Raw genomic sequence first — 21,557 nt, forward strand, 5'->3', positions numbered from 1 at the left:
GCTGTTATGTACATATGTGTATAAGCCTTTGTATGACATGGGCTTTAGTGTTTCCTATATATACATAGGAATAGAATGGCTGGGTCATGTGACAAGCCACATGTTTAACTTTTTAAGAAACTTCCAAATTGCTTTCCTTAGTGCTATACCATTTTACATTCTCACAGCAATACATAAAAGTTCCACTTGCTCCACGTCTTCTCTAACATTGGGTATAGTCAGTCTTTTAAATTTTAAACATTTTAATACATGGACAGTGGTATTTCATGCTGGTTTCAATTTGCATTTCCCTAATGACTAATCAGGGTGAGCAGATGTTCATGGGCCTATTTGTGATCAGTTTCTCTTCACTGGTGAAATGTCAGTTCAAATCTTTTGCCCGTTAATTTTTTTTTTCATTTGCCATTTGAGAGTTATTCATTTCAGAATACAATCTCTTTTCAGATAAGTATATGATTTGGAAATACATTCTCATAAGTCTATGGAGAGCAAATATTTTCCTATTCCTAGTAGCTTTTTTTAAAAAAAAGAACAGAAATTCTTAATTTTAATGAAGTCTAACTTATCATGGTTTTTATGTTTTGGTACAACAACAAAAAAATTCTTCACTTAATCAAAGTTCCCAAAGCTGATCTCCTATGTGTTTTTTCCTAAACATTTTGTAGTTTTGGTTTCACATTTAGGTTTATAATACAATTTTTTAAATGTCGCAACTAGAATTTTTTTATTTTTAAAGAAAGCATGGGAGATAGAAAGGGATAGAAACATCAATGTGTGGTTGCTTCTCGTGTGCTCCCTACTGGGGACCTGGCTTGCAACCCAGGCATGTGCCCTGACTGGGAATCCAACCAGTGACCCTTCGGTTTGCAGGTTGGCACTCAATCCACTAAGTCACACCAGCCAGGGTAGGTTTACAATACATTTTAAGTTAATTCCGGTATATGGTACAAGATATAGGGCCAACTTTACTTGATTTTTACTTAATAAATATTCAATTGTTTAAATACCGTTTGTGAAAAATGGTGGCATTTCTTCAATGAATTGTGTAGGAACTGATGGTGAGATTTAACTGGCAACTGCTATAGGCTGAATTGTGAGCCCCTGCCACCTCACATTGATTTTTCTGAAGCCCTAACCCCCAACAGAATGGTATTTGGAGATAGAACATTTGGGATATACTTAGGTTTAGAAGAGGTCATAACAATAAGGCCCTTATGATGGGGTTACTGCCCTGATAAGAGACACCAGAGAGCTTTCTTACTCTCTCCATGCGCATGTGCCAAGGAAAGACCAGGTGACTACACCAAACATACAGCACGAAGGCAGCCACCTCCAAGTCAGGAAGAGAGTCTTCATGAGAACAGGTGACACCCTGTTCTTAAAGTGCTAGCCTCCAGAACTATGAGAAAACTCACTTCTGTTGTTCAGGTCATCCACTCTATGATATCTTGTTACGGCAGCCTGAGCTGACTAAGGCAGCAATATATGTGTGGTGGATTTTGGAGCTCTTTATTCTGCTCCATAGATCTCTATTTCTGTCGTGACATCAATGCCACATTGCCTTAGTTACTGTAACTTTAAAATAAGTCTCAAAGTGTGATAGGGTTAGTCTTCCAAATTGGTTCTTTTTTTCCCCTCCTAAAGTTATTTTGGCTATTTTAGGTCTCTTAAATTTCCATATCAATTTTAATGTCAGCTGTGAATTTCCACAATGCAGCTTGCTGGGATTTTGACTGAGATTGCGTGCGCTTCAGGCATAGCTCGATCTAGGAGAACAATGGACTCTTGTGACATGAATACAGTGTATCTCAACATTACCCTTGAAAATTTTTTGCAGTTTTCAGTATGCAGGTCTTAAAAGCTTCTGTTAAACTTACCTCTAATTATTTCATGATTTATGATCCTCTTGTAAAGGAGTTTTTAAATAATTTCTAATTGTTTATATGTTTTATTAAACTATGGTGCATATAATTATCTACTGATATATTTGAACATGGCTCTGGGAAGTGATGATGAACACAAATCCCTTTACATACTGCTTGAAATGTCCTACAAGGAATATCTGTACTTGCCCTAGTTTATGGAATATGGAATAAGACAATTTTCACATAGCATACATTTCTAAAACGCCTCCCCCCGCCACCCGCCGGTGCGTTGTACAAATAAGAAATGTGAGACCAAACATAGCTGGAAGCTATGCCCCTGGAGAAGTAATCTCAATCAGAAGACGTGAGTAAATGCTACAAAGACAATTTTCAGCAAGAATTTTCACAGGGCTTTAACACATTTTTTTCCAGGCATCACAGGTGATTGGTGTAATGACGATGAATCTAACTGGTTAAAGTCTTTGTTGCCTGTCCAAAGTGGGATTTATATCAAGCCATTTTTCTTCTATACTGTGTAAAGGAAACACTGAGAAGCAATCATTGAGAATTAAAAAGAATGAAAATAACAGAGACATAGAACACTAACCAACTTTATTAACAAGAAAATTAGCTTTAAATAAAATACTTTTCTATTTGTTTTTGAAGAGAGTTTCAAATTTATATTGTATTTTCTTATCTTGGGGCAACTGAAGGAAATTACTTGTCTGAATGACATGTTGGAAAATAGCAATGAGGGATTGAATTGTTCGATAAGTACCTCAATTTTCACTACTGAAAATGACCTTATATTTAAGATAGCAGGGACAAAGAAACCATTTTCTAAAACACCCTGATGTTCCCTCAACCATCTAAAAAAATGTGGTCCCTCCCATAGAGACAATGATTTGTATAAGCAGGCCAGAAGCCTTTTTCTAGACCAAAAATCCTCTTTCATAAATCCCTTTGCCTTTAACAATTTTTTAAACAACCAGTTTTCTAATTTATTTAAAATTAATAGATCTTGGGTTACTATCACTTACTGACAATTCTCACCTATTATAAGCAAAAGCAATTGCTAGTGATATGTGAGTCTACAGCACAGAGCGAAGCATTAACAAGATTATCAAGTCAATTTAAACAACAAAAAATATTTTGTTTAATTAACTTCTATATTTTAGGTGTGTTCTTTAGAGAAGGCCAGACAGCAGATGTTCAAATGTTGTCGACTGAATTATCTTTGTTAATTTGTGTGTAGGCTGGCTAGAGGTGTTTTCATAATAATATCAAGAATTTTGGATATGCATTTTTGGTGTGTGTATGTGTGTATGAACTATGTATGGAATATGGTTTCTTTAAAACCAAGATATTTCCATAAATTCTCTATTGCATTCCTTGACATCAAAACCCAATGGGCCAGTATCATACCCTTGTATATGACCATATCGTGGCTCTAAGTGCCTAGAGGAACAGGCCTGTGCATTTGGGTTCTATGCTGTGCTGGTCTTCCCAGTTCTAATATCCTACTAGAAGCTTGTCATACATTTAGTTATCCGAGCATGCCAGGGACAACTGTTATCACAAGAGATTACTGCAATGGCAAAGTACTAAAAGTCAAATACATTGTGGGGATGATGATGACCTAAATGGCCTCAGCATAACTGGAGCAAAGATCATGGTGCAGGGTTGTGGGTGAGAAGACTGCAGAAGCAATATGGGAATGGATCTCACAGTAGAGGGTGCCACGGGAAGCCTTGCAGTACGGTGACATAAGCCTAATTGTTTTACAGAGTGCTGTGGGTTGAACTGTATCCTCCCAAAAGTTACACCAAACCCTAGTACCTATGAATGTGACCTTATTTGGAAACAGGGTTTTTGTAGATGTAAGCAAATTAAAACACTGCCGTACCAGATTAAGGTAGGCCCTAAATCCAATGACATGTGTCCATATAAAGGGAGAGAGATTTTGATACGGAGACATGGAGAGGGATGGTCATGTGCACATGGGGGTGGAAATTGGTATGATGAAGCTACAAGCCAAAGATGTCAAGGAGTGCTGGTAACCACCACAGGCTAGACAGAGGTAAGGAACATACTTTTCCTTAGAGTTTTCATAGGAAACCTGGCTATGGTGACACCTTGATTTTGGACTTTCCTCCTCCAGAACAGTGAAAGAATGAATTTCATTGTTTTAAGCCACTTATAATGGCTATCCTAGAAAATGAATACAGGGGGATTGTCATAACCACACTGTCTGGAGTGGATAGGAGATAAGAAAGAGTGGAGACAGGGCGACCAATTAGGAGGTGGTACTGTAATCCAGGTGACAGACTGAATCTGTGGGAGTAACAATGGCAAGATTCTGGCAATGGGGAAAGTTATTCAGGAGATAGAATCAACAGGATTAGCTATCAGCAAAGTGGTTATTTCAAAAGAGGGGTCAAGGATAATGTCCAAATTTCTGGTTTGAGAAACACTAATTTTAATAGTGATCATTTGAAAGGGAAAAGACTTCAATGGTGGACATAAATGAGTTTTCTCTTGTCCAGGTGCCATTTGAGGTGCCTGAGTGATATCAAAGTGACCATGCCCCCAAAGAAAACTGAATTTGGAGCCCAGGGAAAAGTTGGCAGATGAAAATATAGATTATCAGGTTGCTGTGACACTTTGTACTTCTCCTACATTATTACTTAGCACACTCTTTTCATCGATGTTTACCTGTACATCTGCAACAAGAAGGTAATCTGAAACCAGAGAACCAAGACAGCAGCTTCTTTCAGGGAACACTGCTCTGCCCAACAAGCTAACCTTTAAGTATTTCTACTTCTTCGTGTCACGGAGAGAGTAGTGATATGAGAAAGACAACTCTGTTTCTTCTCAAACAGTTCTACAAAATGAAGCTAGCTCTAAGTATGGAAAACTTTTTGCCTTTGAGGTTTAGCCAGAAATACAGGACAATATGAAAAAATAAATCCCGCAAGACATTCTATTGCATTTCACATAGATTATACACTATAATCCTCACAAGAATAATGTTCACTAAAATCCAAATTAATTTTAATCTTCACCAAAACCCAAAAAGAAACAAAACCAAAACCAAGTCTCTGGTTCTGGGAATAGAAATGGCTTCTAAGGCTAGAGGCATGCACTGGAGCTGGACAGGAGGGCTCACGAAGGGGCCGCAGAGGGGTCTGGCTGTGGCCCCATCAAGACAAAGACTGAGACAGAGCCCTTCACAGGGCCAGAGTCCTACGGTGTTTCTACACACAAGATAGAAGCTTCAGAAATAATTCTCTCTGTTGTCCAGCAGGTTTACACTGACAGAAACAGGAACCTTGCAACTAAGAGATCTAAACTTTTTCTATCCCATCTTTACGGTACAGGAATATCAATTAAAACCTGACCTTACAGAAACAAATACAAAACATAAAAAACAACTCCACAGAGATGCTCCAATAACCTGGTACATGGGAATCCCTCAGCCTGACCACTCCACTGAAAATGGGCATGCACTAAAGACAAACATATTTTAAAAAGCCCCATGGGCTATAATAAACCATACCATAGGGAAGTCGACAAACATGACACGTGTTAGAATTTGCACCCTAAAGTTGAAGGTAATAGAAAATTTCAAAGAATTTTATATTTTCAAACAATTAACAAATAAAGAGACAAAGCAAAGAAATAACACATAACTAAAAATAATATTAAAGATGTGTGAAGAGACTAATAAAATAACAATAATAGTTTACATAGTATTTGCCAGGCATCATTCTAATATGCAGACAAACTGCATAAATCATTTGGCTTATTATTCACTTCAATCCTATGTGGCAGATACCATTACCCCCATATTATAAACCATGAACCTGAATCTCAGAAAAGTAGAGAAAAGTAAGCTCAAACACCTTATAACTGATGGAGCTGGGATTTGAACACAGGAAGTCCCATTTCAGGGTCCACAGTTCTAACCAAGCAGAACTTCTAAAAATATTTTTTAAATAGTCATTGGAATCTACTTAGTGGATGGTTTGAATTTAAGACTTGATACAGCTGAAGGGTCAAGTAGAGAACTGATCAGTGGATCTGAGAGAATCCCCCCAGATTTCATTATAAACAGCACAGAACGATATGAAGGACCTATAAAGCTAAAATAGGAAGACTAGGACGGTAAAATGAGCAGGTGACAACAAATGAGAGAATAGAGAAAGTGGGGGGAAAATAGGCAGAGATAATGCTGCAAATTTCCTAGAATTGAGGAAAATTACATTCTCAGAAGAAAGGAACACACAAAGTATATGAAGGAGAAGTAAAACATATCTGCACTTAGATTATAGCAAAAATGCAGATCAAAGACACATAGCTACCCAAAAATACAGACATTACTGAGAGTGATTTGACTGTGGATGCCAGAGACAATGAAGTAATATTTAAGATATTGAGAAAAAATAAATAAATTTTAATCTAGATCTCTATGCATAGCCCAATGCTCATTCACACAGGCAAAGGCAAAAAGTATAAATAGATCATCTCTGAATAATTACTAAAGGATGAACCCTACAGGAGTAAGCTGAATATAATAAGCAACACTGGGAAAAGCACAGTAAATTCTCACTTATCATTGACAATAGGTTCTTGGAACGGTGGCAAAATGGTAAAAAGGAAACCCGTTTTACCACAGGCTAACCCATATAAACAGGAGTTAAGTCCCTAGGTACCCCATCATTTTAATTAAGCAATGTTGTTGGACAACCTGCTGTAATAGGCAAACCAAGTTACTAAACTTAAATAAGTAGTGTCTGAAAAAATACATGTAGTAATAATAATGATTAATATCTGAGCATTTACCAACCAAATGAAACTATATACTACGAATCTAGATAGAAAGTGGGCAGGAGTAATTTTTGAAGTCAAGTACATGAAAATTCCTGTATCTTCCAAGAGAAGGACAGAGCTATTTGTTATATATACATATTAAAAATTTAAAGATTAATTAGTAAAAGAATAGAAAAGATAAAACTTCTAAACTAAGGAATAACACAAGTATAATTTATATGACAGTGGAAGGAAAAAAAATGATATATTGACCCCAAATGAAACAGAATGAGATTTGACATATGTAAAATTTTAGACAAATAAAGCAAGCTTATACATGTTAATGTTTATGTATGTATATATTACACATACTTATGAAAACACAATAAAATTTAGACGCACGATCAGTGAGGATTCATACAATCAACTCTAGGATGAGGATCGTGGGAAGGAGGGAAAGTACTGGTAGAAGGTACCAAAGAGGCTTGAATTGTGTCTATAATGTTTTATTTCCAAATAAATAAATGATTTATGCTATATCCAATAGTTGTTAGGTCATTTTATATGCTATCATTTTATTAACTAAAAAAGAAATCCAAGTCGACTCAGAAATATTAATGAACTTTCCCGAGACCACAGTCCATGAAGAAAATCTGGGGAAATAAAGACTTCTTTTCTGAACTGACTTGGCTGATTTATTTTTGCATTCACAAGGGTAGGGCTTGGCATGGAGTGCAGGTGTTCAGAATGACGGGCAACAGCTGGGACAGTTCCTGGAGGAAAGGGCCTTGCTGACTGTGGTTTGCTATTAAATACCACCACTTAACTAGGGTGGCCCAGAGCTGCACCTGGAATCCAGGGATCTGTTCCAGTTGAAAAGAGGCCACATTTCAAGAGAAGCATAGTCTGTGTCCTCAGAAACTTAGAGATCATCTAGCTCAACTGGCACAGTTTACAGATTTTCAGAAACAAGAGACTAAGAGAAGTTAACTGGCCTGCTCAGTTATATAATCAGCGAATAAGTAGTGAACTCAAAATCTCATGCTATGCCAATTATATCCGGCATTCTAAACTTTAGTCAAGAAGTAGCAGAACATTGTTGGAATTGGGGATGGTGATATAATGATAATGGTGATGGATGCTGAGGCTACTGGTAATGATAATCAACATAAAGATTATGGTGGTAGCGATGATGAGGTTTTCTTTGAGCATTAATCTAAATTCGAAATAGTCACTCAAATGCTTTTACAACTATCCCCTTGATTACTTCTCACAGTAACTCAAAAAGTTAGAGACAATCATCATTTCCATTTCAGATGAAAGAAGCGCCTCTCGGGGTCTCATAATTTATAAATGACAGAGTGGATTACACCCCAGGCAGTCTGACTTCTGAGCTAAAACCCTTAACCACATGCTATGCTGAAAACTCAAGTATTAGGAGGAGGTGCAGGTGGAATCTCAATCTTACCTCTCATGGGTTCATGTTAGTCTTAAATATTTCTCATTCCTACAGACCCAAATGGCTTAGAATTTGACATCTGATGCCCATGTGAATTCCATATGTTTCAAGTCAGGTAGCAATCTCGAAGCAATAGTAAGTTAAGTGTATTTGGATTGATACATGAGTATTTGGAGTAAACCTGAACTAATTTCTCATGAATACAACTTTAGTTTTCATGTATATAAGGAAGGAGAACTTCTATAAAGAGTAAAACATTTTGCCCTTTCTCTGGTATAAAAAAAAAATCCTTATCATAGAAAAGAACAATGCTTTAGCCAAACAGCACTGAATAATCTGCATGATGTCAAGCAAAGTGAAAACAATGTGACCCAAAGTTTTCTTGTAATGGGATGCTATTGATTAATAAATGCTGACAATATAGATTATAGGTTGGCTAGATTTATGGCTGGACTGTCTCCATCCGATAAGGAAATAAAACACTACTTCTAGAGGCTGAACTATATAGTGGAGTTCTGGTGTGAGGTTAACCGAGGTCAGATTTCCACTCATTCAGTTATCTACCACATCTTCCACACCTGAATTGGGCAGTCTGGAATCTAGAGGAATGGTCAAGATACAAAGAAATGGGAAGGTATTTTGTATTTATGGTTAAGAATAATCAACACTGTTAAAATGGCCAAGTTACCTAAAACAGTATGTAGATTTAATGCAGTCCTTATCAAAATCCCAATGGCATTTTTTACAGAAATAGAACAAAAAACTGTAAAATTTGTATAGAACTACAAAAGACCCTGAATAACCAAAGAAATCCTAAGGAAAAACAAAACCAAACCAAACAAAAGCAAAGCTAAAAGACTCAGACTCCCTGGCTTCAAACTATACCACAAAGTTACAATAATAAAAACAGTAAAGTGTCGGCAGGAAAACTGACACATAGATGAATAAAACAGTATTCAGAGCCCAGAAATAAACATATTTACACACACACACACACACACACACACACACACAAGTAATTTTTGACAAAGGAGCCAAAAAACATACAATGGATAAAAGGAAAGCCTTTTCAATAAACGTTTTTTAGAAAACTGGAAAGCCACGTGTGAAAGAATAAAACTACACTGCTATCTGACACCACAGTGATTTAAATGGATTAAGGACTTCCATGACCTGAACCAAAAAATACAGAGAAGAAAACAAAGGTACTGAGCTTATGGAGCTTGGTCTCAGAGGAATTTTTGTGAACTTGACTCCAAAGAAAAGGGAAATAAAAGTTAAAATAAATAAATGGGACTACATCAAACTAAAAAGCTTCTGTACAGCAAAAATTTCAAAAATCACCACCAGCAAAAAAGACAACAAACTAAATAAAAGATATTTACAAACAATACCTATAACAAAGGGCTAATTTCCTAAATACATAGAAAATTTATACCACTGAACAATGTGCCTTAAAGCAAACACAAATAGTGAAAGTGATCAATGGCAGAAGAGATTGCAAGATTGAACATTATTAGAGAGGCTCATTTGTTCATTCATTCATTTGTTTGTTCAACATAAAGATGTTGAGTATCTGAAAAGTACCAAATGCTGAGCTCAAAGCAAAATAGAAATAGTTGGACCTTCTTTTCATCAGAAGGAATATGCAGTCATAGACCTGAATGTATACCAAGATGTATGTAATGGAGAGTTGAGTACCAAACACTGGTGAAAGGAGAAATTGTTAACAATTACAGGGATCTCAGAGGATGGGGAATTTAAAGAAGGAAGGGGGTGCTCAAAAGTGTAAAACTGTGGCTGAGGAGTGAAGTCAAGTGAAGATAAAAGACAGATGGTTCTTTGATGTAAGCAGCAAATCCCTGGTGACATTTAGGAGTTCACTTAGAGTAGACCAATAAAGCCAGATTGAGTAGTGACAAAGTAATATTGAAGAGCATAAGAAAGAAAGAGACGGGGGTAGGCAAGGACTGGGTGGTAAGGGTGTCGGTGTGGTGAAAGAATGCCCATTAAAGAGGGGTGAGTATGTTCAAAGAGAGTTTTAACCACAGATGGCTCACAAGAATGAGCACAGGCCAGAATGAATTCACTCTAGATGGAATACTATTAACTTAAATTTTGACATCACAGCAAAATTTTATATCTTTTTTATAAATCATAACCTCAAGTTTACTGCTTAAGACACATTGTAGGAAGGTGTTTTCATCATAAAAGCTTTCTTTAATTGGCACCAAAATTCAGTGACAGTAAGCTGCAAAAGAAAATCTGTCAACTCTCAATTATGTTTTATTTTCTGGTGTTCCACTTGTGATCTCATCAGAAATGATTGAAAATGTTTCTGCTTCTTTGGCTCTGCAGGAAATCACAATTTCCATGGAGGCATTTAGTCTTGGACCAATGAAATCAGGTGGCATTATTCCCTAGAATCTTCTGCATGTATAATAATCAAGGGAAAGAAAGATTAAACTACAAATGATATGTTTGCGCATTTTATACTAGGAAGATGATGTTTACTGCATTCTTTTGTGCATCATCATCAGATAGAATCAAACAAACTTAGTAAAAGCAAAAAAAGAAAGTCAAATGCATTTAGTTCTAAATTTTCATAAGATCATATGGCCTGAGTAAGATGACATCAGAATGACTTTTCATTTCTGTAGCTGTGGAACAGTAAGGAAGAAAAAAAGACCTGGTAACTAAATGTGGCTTAAAAAAATAAAAACTCCTGAAAGTGAAAGGATGAAGTCAAACTTGGTACTTATAAATTGTCACAGATGTAAAGTACAGCATAGGGAATATAGTTGAAATATAATAATAACTATGTATGATGTCAGGTGGGTACTTGAAATACTGAAGAGACTGCTTTGTATATGTCTAACCACTGTTCTGCACACCTGAAAGTCATAGAAAATAACACTGAACCCTGACAGATGTGGCTCAGATGGCTGAGCAGAGTCTTGCAAAGTGAAAAGATCACCAGACAGAATCTAGGTCAGGGCACGTGCCCGGGTTGTGGGTTGTGGGTTCTGCCCCTGGTCAGGGGGCACGCAAAAAGCAACCAATCGACGTTTCTCTCTCTCTCTTTTTCCCTCCCTCCCCTTCTCTCTAAAAATAAATAAATAAAATCTTAAGAAACAATATTGAATATAAACTGTAATTGAAAAATAAAATAAAAAACCTCAAACTATTTCTTTATATAACTTTTAAGCAAATTGCTTATAATTTTAAAAATAAAGGCACAATTTGAAATGGAAGCAAAACTTTCCAAACGTTTTAAAAATATGTTATATCCTATTATTGTTTCTCTCTAGTACACATTTCTGTACTGGACTTTGGTGCAAAAATAAGTGCTTATCGGTTGTTTCTTATTCAGGTTGCTTATTATAGGTACGGCACTGAACTCTGTATCTGTACACGCTGATCATTGAGATGCAGTGTTTGTTTGGAAATAAGAGTAGAACACCCAAATATATCTGTCATGTTAATCATGAGTTCTGTTTATTGAGTGGTACAGAGTCAGCTGAGTTTTTCTTCCATTATATATGGGGAAAAATGCCAAAAGCTCACTTCTTGAGGTCTTAGATTCCAAGTGGAGTTTCAGTGAACTTGCATTACACCACCCAACTCCATCCCTTAGAGCCCATGCAGAGGGAATCTAGGTATGTGTACACTACCTCCATGCCCACCTCCTCCTCCATCTCCACCTCCATAACCATAACCAGCAGTGACAACCATCAGCCAGAGGTGAATCCCAGAAAGCCCTCACTACCTTCAGATCTATTGTTTGTGCAAGTGAGTTTAGGGGATTCCAAAATTCTCAACCACCTTTCTGTGATTCTGAGCAAAACTGTTGTACAAAGTAAGCTCAGCAGAGACATTCCCTGTCTTTTAAGGAGTCTTTACAGAGATTGCAGTGAGGAAACACATGGCTGAGAAATTTTCCTATTAATATAAAAGTTACTTATTACAGAAGTTGACCACCAATCAATCCTAGCACCTATCTAAACAAAGTACAATTCCAGTTGGAAATAAATAAAAATGATCAAGAGTTCGTATCTGTTATTAGGATCAGTACTGAAGAGCCTTATATTGTTAAGACAGGGATATATCTAAGATAGGAATTTATGTAGTACTTAGCCCAAAACGGTCTAATATTTGATCTACTTACCCCTGTAAGGCTTTCTCTCCAAACCAATCTCCTTTTCCTAAAGTTCTAAGAAAGACTGGATCTTCACTTGGTGAGTCTTCACGAGTGACATTCACCTACAAGTAGAAACAATGAAAGTCTATATCCACTGACTACTTGGATGATCAAATGAACACTAATTGATAATTATATCTCTTTTTAAAATTCATTTTTATAGAAAAAACAAGTATATTATCACTAATAGGGCCAAAGAAATGATCTCCAAATATTTTTGATACTTTCAAGTTGTTTTTAAATAACAGTGAATTATTTGGAAATTTGAATTTTATTTAAACCTCATTCTGATTCCCATTTCCCACCTCCCCTGAGACAACTATTATAATAAACTTAGGGAACATTTCTCTGATCCTTTTTATATGTTTATGTGCATGGGTTTTTAAAATATATGAATAGCATAATATGGTATATATCATTCTGTGACTTACTTTTTTCTAACATTCTTTTAATTATGTATTCCATGCTATTAGATATAAATATACTTCATTCGCTGCCTTCTTGTACTCTGTACATTCCCTTATTTATCCATTTCCTTGTCCATGTACATTTATGTTGTTTGCATTTTTTTTTTGCTGCAATGAACATCTCTCTGTAACTCTACATGCATATCTCATTTTCTCTAAGACATGTCTATCTCCTTCCTTAAGAAAAATCCAGCCTTCATTAAAACACCAGTCACATTTTCATGAAGTATTCCTGCAGGTCTCTAACTGAACATATTCTTCATGTCCTCACAATCCCCATGCTTCATTCACCAGTATTTCTTATTTAAAATATATAGAAATTGCATGTGTCTTTTTAAAATCAGAATAAGTAATGTGCCCTTCAAAGAAATGGATATTTATTTGGCATTTTCTACAATTTCTAATAAGCACTTAATAAAGAATTGTAAATTGTATGAAAAGAAAGGCTTTCTTACTAAGAAGATAGCTTGGCCCACACAGGACTTGTGAGTTGAGAACAGTCTGCAGAAGGCAAGGAATGAGGGAAGTTTTACCTTTGTGTTAATGCACTACCCACTTTGGTCTACCCATATTCAAAACACTGGCTACATGTCACCCAGAAAAGTTCAATACCTAAAATACTTAGGCCTTGACAATGAAGTAGAAAAACGAATTTCTTGAGACAATGCCAGATACTTAAATACATTTAAAAATATTATGCTTCAAGGTTTTGACTTTACAGATTGAATGTCAAAGACCAGAATTTTTATAAGTATCAAGAAGGTCTGGGAGAGGTGGAAGGAGTTCAATTATTATTCTCCAGTGATCCATTTGACTTCTCCTCCACACAGAGTTCCAAACCTGTGGAAATGCGGCTTTTAACAATCTCATCACCGAACTGTATCACAGAGATGCTCATCTGCATGTTGATGAGCCTTTTACAGGTGTGCGTGGAAATACCTGAGCACAGTGATTCTCAGACTTCGGTGTGTGTTTGGCGGGGGGCTGGGGGGGGACAGTGGAGGGAGGGTATATTTAAAATAAAGGCTTCTGAGGTTCTGAGGCAGTGGGTTTCAGAAATCTGAATTTTAAAAGTTTAATGTACACACCAATCTTTGACAAACATTGATACATAATTAATTTCTGAACCTCGGTTTCCTCATCTGCACAATGAGACAATTCAACAAAATTATTTCAATCTCTTCTCCTGGCTGTTAAAAAATGTCAAGGACTAAGGTATACTACACTACAAGTTAAGATCATTAATTCAAAATTAGATACAAGGATATATTACATAACTGTACATTTGCAATTTGATTAATAAAAATCTATTAGAAATTCAAAATGGCAGATTTAAGCAGGCCATGGGGAAATTTAAGTGTATTTTAAAATGTTCTTTAAAAAGATGTTATTGAAATGCACCAACAGACATAAAAAGTGGGCCATCTACAGAATAAACCACTTTCTGCTTATATGATAAATGTGAGGAAAAACCTAACCGGTCAAAAATATAACATGAAAAAAATATGCAGCTCAAAGAGTAAGAATAAAAGCTTTCCTTTAAAGTTGTAATTTCCATAATTATTCTTTGTATATATAATGAATAATTCTAACTATGAAAAGACAACAATCATGGACACTTAAATCTTTAATTCTGACAACATTTCAGAGTAGAAAAGGTTAAATATATAGAGATAGCCTCTGTCATCCTGGCCTGTATATTTATTATTTTCATTTAAACCACAAAGTACTTTATGACCCACAATGCTATTAGAAGTAACCAGCGATGGAGCCTCAAAGATAATAATTAATCTGTTTGGACCCATGTTACCTGGCCAAGTTGTCCAAAGCAGGAGAAGCTTATCATGGGGTTGGGGTACGTATGTGTACATGTTGTGTGTGAACTAAATGAGAAAACCTATCAAAGTTCCTCTTAATAGTAAGTGCCCCAAAAAGTTAGTTGTGCTTTCTATATTTTTCGCTTCTATTTCTCTACTTTCCTATATCAGAAGTTTCATGCATTTGATTGTAAAATAATTATCTCTTATCACTATTTCTCTCTTATCATTGGCATAAAATGCTATTTAGATCATTAGCTTCTAGTTCTAAATAGGTAAAAAAAGCACATATATTTTTATGGTTTTTAACTTATCTATATATTAGTTTTCCATAAGACATATATGTAACCTTGTAATTTACATTTTTAAAACTATGCAATTTTTATTTTTTGGTTATTGTATAAATTATGCACTTATTATCTGTATAGTCATAGCTCATAGTGAATGTATGAGAACATATTGCAATGGAATATGAAGCCAAATGGATACCAAATCTATGTCTTATATGTGTGTCTCATTAAGCATAGCATTTCAGGTAGAATGCATACTAGCAATATGAAGGAAAGATTGAATTAACAGCAAAATGAGTCTATTTCCTTTTTATTTTTCTTTCTAGGCTATGATGTTTCTTATTCTCTTCTTAGCAGTTTTTCTGGTTTTATTGAGATATGATTGACATACAACACTGTATAAATTCAAGGTGTACAGTGTAATGATTTGAGTTACAAATATTGTGAAATTATGACCACAATAAGTCTACCTAACATCCATCATCTCGTATAGACACAAAAAAAGGAAGAAGGAAAGAAATGTTTGTTTCCATTGTGATGAGAACTCTTTGAATTTACTTTAACAACTTTTAAGTATATCATACAGCACTGTTAACTATAGTCATTGTTATACAATACGTCCTTAATAATTATTTATCTCATAACTGGAAGTTTGTACCTTTTTCAAAATAAGAATTAGACATTTAAAAGGGACACATAAAATTAATCTCTAATTCCAATACCTTCAATAAACAAAATGAATGTGCTCAATCAACACATTTAACAAAAAACCACTTAAAAGAAAAATAAAAAGTTTTAGTACAGACTCAGTGGGTTTTATAAACAAAGCAATGTTCATCATAAATAAATCTGGACTTTATAGACTTGTGAGGCAGACCCAGTTGGAGAATAAGGGTTAGTCAGGTAAACATTTTCTTACCTAAGGAGTTTCAAAACCAAAGCATTTTCCTATCTGTGTGATTAAGATATTATAAAACTGAAGAATCCCTTCCTGACAGATGTGGCTCAGTTGGTTGGGGCATCATCCTACAAAGGGAAGAGTCGCCAGTTTGATTCCTGGTCAAGACACATGCCTGGGTTGCAGGTTTGGTCCCCAGTCGGGGTGTGTATGGGAGGCAGCTGCTCAATGTTCCTTTCTCACATCCATGTTTCTCTCCCTCTCTCGCTCCTTTCCTTCCCCTCTCTCTAAAAATAAATAAATAAAATCTTTTCTTTTGCTCTAGTTCTTTAGAAGAATTTTTTATTGTTGTTCAACTATAGTTGTCCCCATTTTCCCTCACTACTCTCCCCTGCCCTACCTTTCCCCCACCTCCCTCATTTAATCTTCCCCTGCCCCCCAGTTGTCTTTGTCCATGGGTCCTTTGTACATGTTCTGGGACCCTTCCCCTTCTTCCCCCATTAAATAAAATCTTAAGAAGAAAAAGAAACTGGAGTCCCCAAAGTAGTATCTTTTCAAATAACATTCTTCACATATTGCTCAGAAACTGGTCCTATTTTTTTAAAACCCAAATGTCTCCTAATGCAGGAGCATACTTTAAGGATCTATAAATGATAGTTTGGGGCATATACAGGGAAAGAACTTTTTTCTGAGGTTGAAGTTTGCCTACATTTTCTGACTTTTAATTTAAATTCACCGTGAAGTAAAATCTATGATTTCTGTGAGTCTGATTTGACAACTGAACCTTCTGTGTAATACAGCAGTAAGTTAGAATCTCTCTCCATTGTCCCTCCCGCCCTCCTCCTCCAAAACATCTGTGGTGAATTTTATGTCCATGATTTTCTTTCTAAGTTTTCTAATTTAATCTGTGTGCACGTTTGTATTCACACATATACCTCATCCCATGGATAAATACCAATTCTTCTACAACTTGTTTAGTTTGATTAGTATTTTACTTGAGACGTACGCAATTCATCTATGTTGTTATATGCAGCCCTATGGTTCATGTTCTATTTCCATATTATCCCATTATATAAATATATGATTTACTAAATCTTCTGTAAATGTAAATGTGGGTTTCTTCAGGTTTATTTTAGTTATATTTTTATTTTCTTGTGCTATTAACAACATTGCTATGAATATTTGTACATGTTTTTTGGTGTCCATAGGTCAATAGTCCTGAATGATGAACAAGGTTGTAAAGCATATGGATCGTCAGATTTCCCAGGTATTGATTCACTTGGTATAAAGAGGTCATACCATCTTATATTATAACCATATAAGTGGATAAAAGTCTGTATTGTACTATATTTTGTCATCAACACTTGTTATTGTCAAACTTCGATTTTTGCCAAGAAGGTTGGCATTTTCTTGATTATTAATAAAAATAGAGCAATTTTTCATGTTATTTTATGGGTCAGTTCCATTTTGTGTTTATGCTGTGTCTGATCCTGCTTTTTTGCATATTTTTCTATTAGATTGTCATTATTTTTTCACTGACTCATAACACTGTGGTTTTCTTTTTAGTGTTTATATGTCTTGCCAAAGTTATTAATTTTAACACAATCATATATTATTCCTTAATTTTTATACTTAATAAATATGTTTAAAAGTTCTTTTCTATCCTAAGATGATAAAAGGATTCTCCCAATTGTCTTCCCCCACCCCTTAATTTTTCCTTTATATTTAGGTATGGAATTCACCTCTCTGTATGATGTGAGGTCAGGATCCAATTTTAGGTATTTCTCTATGGATAACCAGTTGTTTCGGGATCTGTGTTGTCCATACTGTCTGAAATCAACTTTCCATACAGTCATGGATCTTTTTCTGAGCTCACTAACACTCTTAAGCACTAGTTAATTCTAAGCAAAACCATGCATTTTTGAATGGCATTTAACAGACAAACATTTTTGACATATGCTTTTTTTCTAATGGTGGCATACGAGGTATTTGAGTAGAATCAGAAATTCAGATTGCATCTGAATGATTATTGAAACTCTGGAATTTTATCTACAAATCCTGCTCAATTTTTGTTCAGCTTATTATTGGAAAGTAGTTTATTTTTTGATGTAACACAACCACAAGGACATATGCATAAAGTTGTAGCAGAGATATTTCTCATGTACTACTGTGAATCATTTGTCGGGGGTGGTGGAGGGAAGTGTCATGTTCTGTGACAACTGGGATGAACCCATCAAAACACAGAGAATTAACTCAATTCCTTGATACCTAGACATCACTGCAGCCTTCCACCTCAAGCTTCAGAAAAACCAGTTTGCATGGGTTTAGTGAGGGGGGGGAACAGATGTTTCATAGTCTAATTGTGTGGATGGGTTTAGTGGAAGAATAAAAACTGTTTCACACGTAAATAAATGGACTTGAACAGGGGAAGTCCATCTGTAGGTTCATAGCTCCTGTCTGGTGTGTCTGTTGTGCAGCATTTCCTAAGCAACAGCTGGTTTGGCTGCAACAGGAAAAATGTCTTAGCCAGGGTTATCCTTTATAATTTGTTTAAAATGCATATGAAAACAAGTTTACATCTGAATACCTAAAACAAAGCATACAGTTTTAGAAAATTTCAGTTCTACAACTTTGCCTGCTTACCTGAACCTACCCTTATTACTCCTCTCTCTCTTCCTATTTCTTCCCATTGGGACTTAAGTGTGCCCATTTTCTGCTGTTGTAAGGCTTAATGCTGTGATTCCAATACATTAATAATTAGAATGAATATAATTATTATATTAATCCATCACATATTAATTGTTTTATACTTTATATAACTAGCAATCATAGCAGCTGAGTTGTTTGACCTCAAAAAACTTGGTTAGGAAAAGTTATGCCTCGCTTAAAATAAATCATGAATGTGTCAAGAGTCTAATGTATCCTTACTTCATCCCCCCTAAAATCCCTATGGTGCTCCAGAATATTTCCAAGAGAATCAGTTCCTGTGGTGTAATTTCCATGTTATTTCTAATTAGACTTATTATGAAACTCATAAAACAGCATCACTAATGCACCTGTCTTCGGCTGAACCTGGTTAAAAACACAGCTTCTTTTAGCTGGCACTGGGAACTTGCAGTAATAGGGTGTTCACATAAGCCTGTCAGAAATTTATCTTATGGAAAAAACATATCATTCCCTGAGAGCAAAGAATTAGCAAAGCAATAAAGAAGAAATACAGCCAGGTCATGCAGGTCAAAAGCCTCCATGTGACCAGTGAAGTCATTTATGCCCATGAAGATTTTCAGTTTTTTCCTGACTTTTTTTAGCCAATGTTAAGAAATGGAAGAGTAAATGGTAGGCTCTACCAATTTATACATAAAACACAAAATGGTAATGTTTCTTGTAACAATGGAGAAAAACAAGATAGAGTTGTAACTGTAACTATGGTTAGATGTCATTTCAGGATGCCTTTTTAGAAGCCGGTCCCTGACTTCTATTTCTATCCCAGGCTTTCTGGTCAGTCAAAAAATAGGTATATGATAAAAGTATAAACATCATTTTTTTCCTTTAGTGTGACAAGCCACTGTTGTAAAACATTGACAAGTGCATATTCTTGATTCAAAATTAGTCCAAAGAAAATTTTCCAAAATATGGTCTGACAAGATTTATAACATTCACATGTCCTGCACACTGTGGCTCTTAAATCTCTTTTTTTATTTTAATATGAGTCATAAAGCACAAGATTCAGTTATTTTGTTAAATCAGAGGAAATAGATTCACTTACTTTCAAGTAACAATTGTAAAAATGGAAATATAAATTCATTTCCACCTGCATTTCCTTCCCCATCTCTTCCTATATCTAACACATACAAATTATTTTTAAGGATCACTTATGATAAAGCAAAACAAATTTAAATCATAGCTTATAGTGTGATGATACTTAGATGCAAAAATGACTATGACTTTACTGTTAAAAGAAATTTAAGATATTTTTAAGATAGTTATAGCAATATAATGAGTATTAATCTACATAAGCCCCAACTTTCCAATTCACTTGATTTCTTATTGGGTTTTAAATAAAATTATAATAGATTCATAATATTGAAAATTAAAACAATAAAGAATAAATTATAGGTTTTTGTTAAGATCCCTTGTATACCTTATACTCATCCTTGCCCTATAATTTATCATTTTAATAGCTCTTAGTATTTATTCAATGTTTATTTAGGAAGATACAATAAAACACGGGTATTTTCATATCCTTATTGCCCCAGAATGCTCAGCAAATCGCCTGTGGATACAAAACTAGTGTGTTTCATAGCCAGATTCAAACTTGGGTCATCAGATCTCAGAGTCCCGATGTTTCACGATGGCCCTTCTACTGCTACAAATGACTGAAAGAATTTTTTCTGTGTTAAGGATTATTTTAAGCAACCATTGTCTTTTTCTTTTTAATTATATAATTTTAATTATGGAAATCTTCCCATTCATGCAGGCACGTCTGTGGTACTAGAATCGTAACTATATTATAATGCATTGACTATTTACTGGGCTTCGAAGTTAGACTTTTTCTTCCTTCTGCATTATTTTTGGGAAATTCATGCTTAAACATTCCTCTTTCAGTCTTGGCAAATAGAAAAACGGGTATAGTTCAAGACTCCTCCCATGTGTGGCTGCCGCGGGATCACTGTGGACCCCAGCCCACCTCCTGCATCACTCTGCTGTCCTATCAGAGCTTACCTTTCCTTTGCTGATTATAAAGAACGTGTCCCCTCTTGCACCTTGCCTGATGATATATTCCCCATTTTCATAGTGGGTCTGAAAAACAGAAACAGCAGCAGAAAAAAAAAACATTAAGAAAAAACTAATTTACCAAACAACTCAACCTCTCTCAATACCAGCTCCTGAGGGACCCATTCATCCCCCTGGAGTTTTACCCAAACCTAGAACCCATCGTGATTTAAGAATAAATAATAGTCAATGAACATTAAAGTTAGTTAATTACAGGGAAGTCATTTCTATCATGCTCATTTTTAAAACTATTTTGTTAATGCCATTGTTATGGATGCTTACATTCATATATTTAAATCCATTCATTTTAATAGTTTGATGAAAAGATTCTTTTCTCCCATCAACTGAGCATCAAACAGCACAGCTGCTAATTAAATTGGTCTTCTGTATTATTTCATTTGTTATTCTCATTTAGTTTTAGTATTCTCATAATGATAGCCTTTTTTTCCCCCTGAGAAATTACTGTGGCATCTAAAGATCTTCATTTTGAACCCATGTTGACTTTTAGTGCAGGTTTGATGGCCCCAGTTACTTTTTAAGGCACTGCTTCATGCTTTACTGTCCTTGCTTCAGCAATTTAGATTTGGCTCCATCAAACAGAATGTCTCCATTTTATGGACTAAATTCTGGTCCAGCATCTGGGAGCTCATAAACTACCAAATTAGGAGCAGAGTAAGGCTGAAGGAACATTGTCACAGTCAGTGTGTCAGTATTCCGATTCTGACACAGTCATTAGGTCCATTCCCAGAGTTAAGATAATTCCCCAAACAGACAAAAGTGTTGTCTGTAAGGAGAAGTAGGAAAAAAATATATGGCTGGGTCAGGAGATGTACCCGGGAAATGAGAACCATGTGCCATCTGGCCCTCTCCTTCTTGGCAGCTTAGCAAGGGACCCATATTTGGGGGAAGAAAATATTACTTTACACACTCTTTAGGAAAGAGATTTCATGTTTTGCATGTGACTTGAATGTGATT

The 21,557-nt window shown here is 35.5% G+C and overlaps 1 protein-coding gene across 2 annotated transcripts in view; it reads right to left on the bottom strand.

Annotated features, from left to right (window-relative positions):
* Nucleotides 1-21,557, bottom strand: part of PRKG1 (protein kinase cGMP-dependent 1) — a 1,201,643-nt gene that overhangs the window by 203,748 nt on the left and 976,338 nt on the right. For both annotated transcript variants that reach the window (XM_037066937.1, XM_037066936.1), the window contains exons 6-7: nucleotides 20,532-20,609; nucleotides 12,305-12,399 (exon numbers count right to left, since the gene is read on the bottom strand). In XM_037066937.1, the coding sequence (XP_036922832.1) occupies nucleotides 12,305-12,399; nucleotides 20,532-20,609 (173 nt within the window). The remainder of the gene's footprint in view (nucleotides 1-12,304; nucleotides 12,400-20,531; nucleotides 20,610-21,557) is intronic.

This window comes from Sturnira hondurensis, unplaced genomic scaffold, assembly GCF_014824575.4.
Source record: "Sturnira hondurensis isolate 20B ecotype Veracruz unplaced genomic scaffold, ASM1482457v3 Scaffold0016684, whole genome shotgun sequence".
Classification (NCBI taxonomy): Eukaryota; Metazoa; Chordata; class Mammalia; order Chiroptera; family Phyllostomidae; genus Sturnira; species Sturnira hondurensis.